The sequence below is a fragment of the Buceros rhinoceros genome, unplaced genomic scaffold (genome assembly GCF_000710305.1).
Source record: "Buceros rhinoceros silvestris isolate BGI_N320 unplaced genomic scaffold, ASM71030v1 scaffold2559, whole genome shotgun sequence".
Lineage (NCBI taxonomy): Eukaryota > Metazoa > Chordata > Aves > Bucerotiformes > Bucerotidae > Buceros > Buceros rhinoceros.
This window is the reverse complement of record NW_010429604.1, coordinates 90,467-98,015: the sequence shown is the minus strand read 5'-3', so window position 1 is coordinate 98,015 and position 7,549 is coordinate 90,467. Positions and strand designations below refer to the sequence as shown.

At 36.1% G+C, this 7,549-nt stretch overlaps 1 protein-coding gene across 1 annotated transcript in view; it reads left to right on the top strand.

The window, feature by feature from the left end:
• SPAG17 (sperm associated antigen 17) overlaps positions 1–7,549 on the top strand; it is a gene marked incomplete at its 5' end in the record, with an annotated part of 83,382 nt that overhangs the window by 13,279 nt on the left and 62,554 nt on the right. Inside the window, 6 exons of the mRNA XM_010142680.1 lie at positions 2,534–2,689; positions 3,402–3,483; positions 3,842–3,960; positions 4,886–5,023; positions 5,106–5,219; positions 6,663–6,810. Coding sequence (XP_010140982.1) covers positions 2,534–2,689; positions 3,402–3,483; positions 3,842–3,960; positions 4,886–5,023; positions 5,106–5,219; positions 6,663–6,810 — 757 coding nt within the window. The remainder of the gene's footprint in view (positions 1–2,533; positions 2,690–3,401; positions 3,484–3,841; positions 3,961–4,885; positions 5,024–5,105; positions 5,220–6,662; positions 6,811–7,549) is intronic.

Here is a 7,549-nt window from a genome sequence, read left to right as displayed (position 1 = left end):
TTTTGATATAGCACATATTTTGTTTTAGCATACCCAGTATTGCTTCTTTTTGTCCAACCTGAAACATGGCTCTGGCTTATTACTCGTTATAGCCTGCTGAATCAAGACTATTCCTGGACACTGCAAGAAAAAGTGAACCATTAGAAATCTTTTTCCAGCCTTGCTTCTCGAGTATAGTGAGATAAAATGGCAGCGCAATGGCAACAGTAAAAAATATAAACTGTAAAGCAAAATAAAGCAACAGGCCATAATTTAACTTACTATATTTGTGGTCTATATTATTAGGGTTACAGGACAGACTACATCCTCCTAAAACTTATTTATAGTACACTAAATCATGTATATAAATAGTTTGGTGAGCTCGGAAGTACCCTTGATCCTGAAGGGATCAGAAGCGAGTTTGACTAAATCCACAGTGGTTACTAAGGCATTCACTAGAAATGCCACAACTGTGGAATCATTTAGGCTTGCTACCTACAACTTTACTTACCATTGTCCTCTTTAACTAATCTCAAAATATTAAGCCAATTTGGGGAATGAAGTTTTTAATCTTGCATATCTTGCCCATAATCACATCTTGTAGGGGACTGTTGCTACTCCTGAATATCCCTGCAAGCAGCTATATTATAGCTGAATTAAAAGAAAAAAGATCTGCCACTGGAAGTGTTCCAGCAGACTATAGGTGTAATTTCAAGTTTTTCTGTATCTCAGACTTCAGCTGAACTTTAAAGAAGTAGGAACCCTTGTAAGTTTTTAAAGAAACAGATGGGAATATTATAAGCTGTGAAATTGTAGTTGGATAGAGTAAGTCTGTTCTGGTGGACTTGCTGGAGAATCTCTAGATGTAGCTTGCTTCATCTCTGAAGTCCAAGATACACAGAAGGAAAATTCTGACAAATTGTTCAACATCAATGTAAAAATGATTGAGTGTTACATAGAGCAAGTCATTTCCACTTGTAGATTTCAGATCTTTAGGAAGGAAAATGCTTTCAACAGTATTTTTCTTGTTCGAGAGTCACTAGGTTAGACTCCGAATCTGTCCTGAGAAAAGAGAGCATGCAAATCAAATTACAAAATAGTAATTTTACTAAACTTTGCATGTGTCCAACTGAACAGTGACAGGTTTTGCTACTTGTGACATTTTAAAGATCATGTTTTGTTTAGAAAATTTCGCATTCAGAACACTCCAATATTTTAATCGAAATTTTCATGTTCCCTAGTGATCTATTCTAAGTAATATATGAATAAAAGGCTTTTGTACTAATCCAGTCTTCAGAAGAGTACTGAATTGGAAAAACAGAAGCGCAAGAATATTAAATCTGGAAATTCTGTTTTCACAAATAGAACTTCTCTCTCAAATATTTCCTCTAGTCTTTTAATGTTACGAAAACTGAGATTAGTATTCCATAACTGATCTGTGATTTGAAGTGATAAAAAATGTAGGAGTTGAAGAAAGCACATGGTTAATCTTCTTAAGGGTCAGTTAATATATGTAGTGCTTAATGACAGTTGTGCTTCTTCACCATGTTTCATTTAACAAACTCTAAAATCGAGACATCCAATCTCTTAGCCATCTCTTAGAGACAATCATCTTAAAAAAAGAGACTTCCCCTGCTTTCACAAAAGTGAAATAATTACTCAGAAAAGGGCTGTTGACAGAAATTGTCTAAATTATTATTTCATCTTTTCCACAATGTCTAGGATGTACAGAGGAAGAATACGTTCATTAAAGCTACTGAAACTCAAGTGGGCATGTGGTTTCAAATAGGGTTTTGGTATTTGCACAAAAGCATCTCACGTTTAAAACAGCAGCTGGTATTGTTTTTTTAATTCCTCCCAAGCTTCAGTGAAAACTACCGTACACAACCTCAAGAACCTTGACCCTTTCCTTGTCAGACTTTTGCAGATACAGCACTCTCCCTTTGGGCTTTTGGCTGGTATGCTGACATTCCTTTGCTTGCAAACTGTAGAATTCAGAGTTCAATTCCTGAGGCTTTCTTTATTTCAAAAGGGCAAGAGAAAGAAAGAAAATAGTGTGAAATGACATTTATTCATTGTTTGTTTTATTTATTTGTTTGGGTTTTTTCATTGTTGGACAGGAGAGTGATTGACCTTGCAAATATGCTGCAGGTTGATCATAAATAGAAACACACACATATGATACGAAAGAATTATTTTAAGTTCTCTTTCCTGTTACTTCCCATCCAAAAAAAGAACCTAATTTCCAGTTGCAAGAGACCAGGACTTAAGCAATAACTGTTAAGATCAGTTAGGCTTTATAACAACTGAAACGGCTGGGCAATATGCAGTCCACACGGTGTGTCAGTGTTTGGGCAAATGAAGATGAGGAGGCCTTGTTTTCTGAGAATAACTCATTTAATTAGTGGAGAAACTCATTAATTAGTGGAGAAAAAAATCTCTTGGAAGTTTTTCAAGCAGTTGTAGATCTCCTGATTAGAAAGCTAATATCTCATATGGCTAAGTTACGTGACACTTTTGTATGCAAACTTCATCCTTTGATTTTCTGTCATAGCTTGCATTTGGCACTGCACTGTTTGAAAGCATTGCTTGTTTAATGTATGACTGCCTGGACTGGAGAAGACAGCATTGTAACTACTTAGAAAACACCAAGTTTATTAATGTGCCTGCGCTATCAGAGAGCAAATCGACACAACCGACTGTAACTGAGGCAAGGATCCTTTGTGCTTTATCATGCTTCTTGTAGAGAATAACTAGTCATAGGCTAGAATTGCTTGTCTTTAGTTTTGCACTCAAATTCACCTTGAACCATCACACCATGTGTAATATTCTGTGGATGAAATTGGGATTTTTGTCTTCAGTATTTAAAACCTCAAAACTGAAGAAAAAAAAAAGATGATAAGCTTTGGGGAAAAAGAGGACAGTTTGAAGCATCATACAAGCATAAATTATCGCAGGTGTAAAGATTCCTTAACTAGCTTCAGATGACCCTTCTTGTGTCTGAAAAGTCGGTATGCCTGCACAGAGCTACCATATCTTGTTGCAGAACTCTGAACTATTGGAAGAGATTATTAGTTCTGTGCAAGATCAGTTCTTCATTTTGTTCATGGTAGACAAAAGCTTAAGGGGGCAGAAGAAAGTGGCTTAAAGGGCATGTACAGGGGAAAAATGGGCTGACTCCATCCGTAGCAGTACTACTGAATACTCATTTAAAGCGTTCGTAAAACTTCATTGTTAATGTCTTGTTCTATTCAGAGTTAGGTGAGATTTGCCTCCTGTAATACCACCCATTTAAAGGACTATCATCTAGTCTAGGATGAGTCACCAAAGCTAAATGAAATTAATTTCTCCCACCTGTTTGTGCAAACCTCGTTTGTTGCACTGTTTCTGAGGGGGGTTTATCTTTATTTTTGTTCCTTTAGGTACAACCAGCATCACAAGTTACACCTTCAAAGAAAAAAGGGCAAGTGGAAGAAATTCTGCCAACAGAAATTTTGTCACAGGGTATGTCTAAAGGGTTAAAGCACTGGTCTGTAGCTGTTCAGCCTGTCATACCATTCATTCATCTGACAGCACTAATCCTTGAAATTATTTGCACAGTTCTGAAGATGTGATTTGAAGTTGTGAGGCTAGTTTCTTGGTGAATACATTGTGAAGGTCTCTGGGAACTGCAATGGTGATAACAGAGTTCTTTAGAAAATTGCCTTTTCTATCTGTTTCTAGTTACAGTCAAATTTAAGAGCTCTACAATTATGGACTTTATTAGTCTGTTTTAAGAAAAATTGTGTGAATGTTGAACCAGTTGGTGATATAAATTAGCATTTCAGAAGAAATCTATCTTACTTTTTTATTATTACAACAGAGGAAGAAGCTTCTTTTTTGGCTAATTCTGTGGACATGAGGTATTATAATGACTTGCTGAGTCAGATTCCCGAGGAATACCTTTCTGTACCCTTAATACTGCACTGCATGTTGGAACAGGTGGGAATATTCTCTTTATAATTCCTGTGGCAATGCTGTCTTAGACCTGGTATAATGGATTGGTCAAAGATCAATAAATTCATCTGTCTCAGCCTAAAATAAAGAGACTGTGCATGGTGGCACTGACCAAGGAGGTTCAATACAAAGAAATTACAACTCAAAAGTGACTTGTTTGGTTTTCTTTTGTATTGTGCTTACGCTGTATATAGAGTGTTGTTCTAAAATTATTTTTTCAGACTACAGATCCAATGTAATCAAATGAGGAAAAAATTCTTAGCTACATAAATAACAAGTTTTCCTCTCCAGCAACAATGTTACTGATACTGAACTTTTACTATTTTACTTGGTACAAAAGTCGTAGGGATGCCTAGCATATAAGTAGTGTATATCAATGGTAGTGCTATACAGATCTGACTTCTGTTGAGGTCAGACACAATCTAAGAGTTAGCAAAGACCCACAGTATGATTTGGAAATCTTCCTTCTTTTAAAAAGAAGCACTTCAGCACAATATTGGGTTTTTAATTTTTGTAATTTAGTCTGAATATAGACTCAGGCACAAAAACTGATAATAAGGCCCAACACCTGATACAGAATCCATTTTTGATTGTCTGTATTCCTTAACAATTCTTAACATTTTGATTGGAAATATTTTTCTTCTCATCCTTCCAAAAGTGAGTAATAAGAGAAAACATTTAATTCTCTTTTTCCATAATCTTTCTTTCGGGCACTAAAACAGTTTGGGCACTGTTTTTGGAACTAAAATGGTGAATTACATTTTTACTACTTGTAGAAAAAAATATGGTTTTCTTTCCCAACAAAACTTATGGGTTTGTGTTTAGCTTATAGCAGGATCTTCCTGGTAGCTTTATGAAGTTAATCAACAATCATTCGGTAATGAAAGCTAACATATGTCGTGTTTGCAAGGTTATTGCAAGTGAAGAAGATCTTACACCGCCCAGTCTGATGGTGCCAGAGCCCCGGGCAGATGGGCTACATCATAGCATTGCAGATCATATAGCTTCTGTCCTTCCTTCTCTTTCACTTTCTGAGAGTGAAAAAAAGGTTTGTGTTGTCTTTTATTCATTTCCTAAAATGACAAATAAATACGATTATTGGAATTTAATACATCTTTCTTTTTTAACAGAATCTATATGATTACTTTTCTCCTAAATACAGTGGAAAAAAGACTGTCACCCCCAAGTACCCTCTCCTATTTAGCTGCCATGATACTCTGACTCAGCGGTTGCACCTGCTGAAGGTATAGCGCTACCTATCGTATGGTTCTGAAGTCCACAGACAGTGAATACTCAGTGCACTAGAAAGGATGAAGTGGTGTTTTTGCAGAGCAGAACAGTATAGCCTAGATTTTTGCTGCTGAGATGGGCACACTAACGCATGCATTTAGTCTGCTTAAGAAGCAGTGAGTTAGTGCTACTGACAAGAGAACATATCACAAACATAGAATTGATTTCGGTGATCTATTTGCATTATTAAGAAGAATGGTTAGCCTTTGGTATAGATGAGAAATATTACAGAACTCAGTTGAGTTACAGTAGTCAAACACTAATGAAACTGTGGAAGATTAATTACTAACTTGATGACACTGATTTAGCATGTAGACCAGATTAAATATCAAGATGTTGAGAATTATAAGAAAAGATACAGAGGTTGTTAGTGAACACAAGAAGTGTATTCAGGTTGGCTAAATAGTTGGAGCATAGTGTATAACTAAGACATTGATGAATTCTAGCAAAGGCAAAAAGGTTCAGAGGCTGCACGGTTTGGGATTGTCACAAAGTAGCACTTCCCAGAATTTCTGAACCCCCAAAACCACAGAATTCCTCAAATTTTTCCAAAGCCAGGGTGTAGTTTTGCCATTAAACTTTCAAAATACTCTGAAGCTAATAGAAGTGATAACTCACTTCTAGATTTCACAGCTAAGGCGTGTCAGCTTGGCTTCATGACTCACAAATTGACTGTGGAATACTTCGACAACCATCGATTAAAACAGTACTCAGAAATGAATCAAGCTTGACACAGTGGTGGTGTACAGAGGGCAGGACTGAGTAATCGCTGAGAGAGATGCTTTTACCGGGAATATGCTTGATTTATACGATGTACTTGCTGAGGAGGAAATTCAGGATATAGCATAATGTTTGACAAATGGATAGAGAAAATAAGATTTTGAAGATGTGGTCCAAGAAAAAGGTACTGTAAGTGTGTAATACTAAAAAGAATGAAGCTGAAAAATACCAATGTCTCGAAAGATAAATCCTTAAATATATAGGGATGCTGCTGTCACAGACTGATCAATGAGTGTACAGACTTCATTGCTATGAGAAATAACACAGACCACGTGAAAGATACGTGCAAGGTACCTGCTGCCTGTCTCAGTAGATCTGCGCATATTTCTATATTCCAGAATTTGAGTCTATCTAGCACAAGCAGATATCTTCTAACAAATATCTGTGGGTATGCTTGGTTTTATCTTACGTATCTCATTTTTTCTGCCTGAAATATCTGACACCGTGATTCAAAAACACACTGCAAACACATGCTCAGGTACAAGTTTATGTCCAACTGACTTAAGCACGTGTTTATGTCTTGTGCTATAAAAAGACTTCTTTATTCAAACATAATTTTTAGAAAACTACTGCTGTGAAAATTTTCTTTAACTCTGGTACTTTGCTTTTTGTTCTAGGACCAGGAGAACTTAAATCCAGAAAAGATTGAATGTGAAATGATGGATAAACTGCCTCTAACAGAACTTATCCATTTCACGCTTTCTTCAACTCAAAACATTAAACACTTGGCAGGAGTTCATGAGCTCATGTATTATTGTACCAGTGGTAAACTGATTTTCATTCGTATAACTTCCATTTTTTTTATTCTGGTTGATGATGCTATTAAATAGCAGGAATTTGGGGACAGGTTTGGGGACAGGTTTTCTCAGCCTAAAACTTTTGCAGAATTTCCCATTTTCCTTTTCTTGCTTATACCTTAGCCTACTGTACAAGTTAGAGCTAACTATATACGTCAGTCTCATGATTAATGGGCAAGGCTATGCAAGTATTAAATATTGTGTGACTAGGAGCTCTAAGAGCCGTAAGTATGTTAGAACTCATTTATGTAGTTATACTCACAAACATACAAACACTTATTAAATCTAAGAAAAAAATAGTTGTACAAATTCTTATTTTGATCCTAGAGTGTATAATGTAACGCATTTTGGAAGACACTGACATAAACTGTACGTTTATTTACCAACATTCTTTCCACGGAGGAGCATAGGTCTCAGATTTTTGTTGGACGATATAAGGCTTTCAGAATGTATTCTGTGTAAGCTGTTGGTGTTAATAATTAAGTATCTTCTGTAATAGTTCCTTTATCAAACCAAGAATACATTCATTGCTTCAATCATAAACACTTCTGCAGCTACCTTTTCTTGGAGCGTACCACCATGACATAAACTGTGAAACAATCCCAAAGACCGCGTGAATACCCTTAGGTAGTTTCAAAAGTTTACTCTAGACTGCTAAGAAATATAACATCCAAATCTCTTTGGTTACATTTATGCCATCATATAAG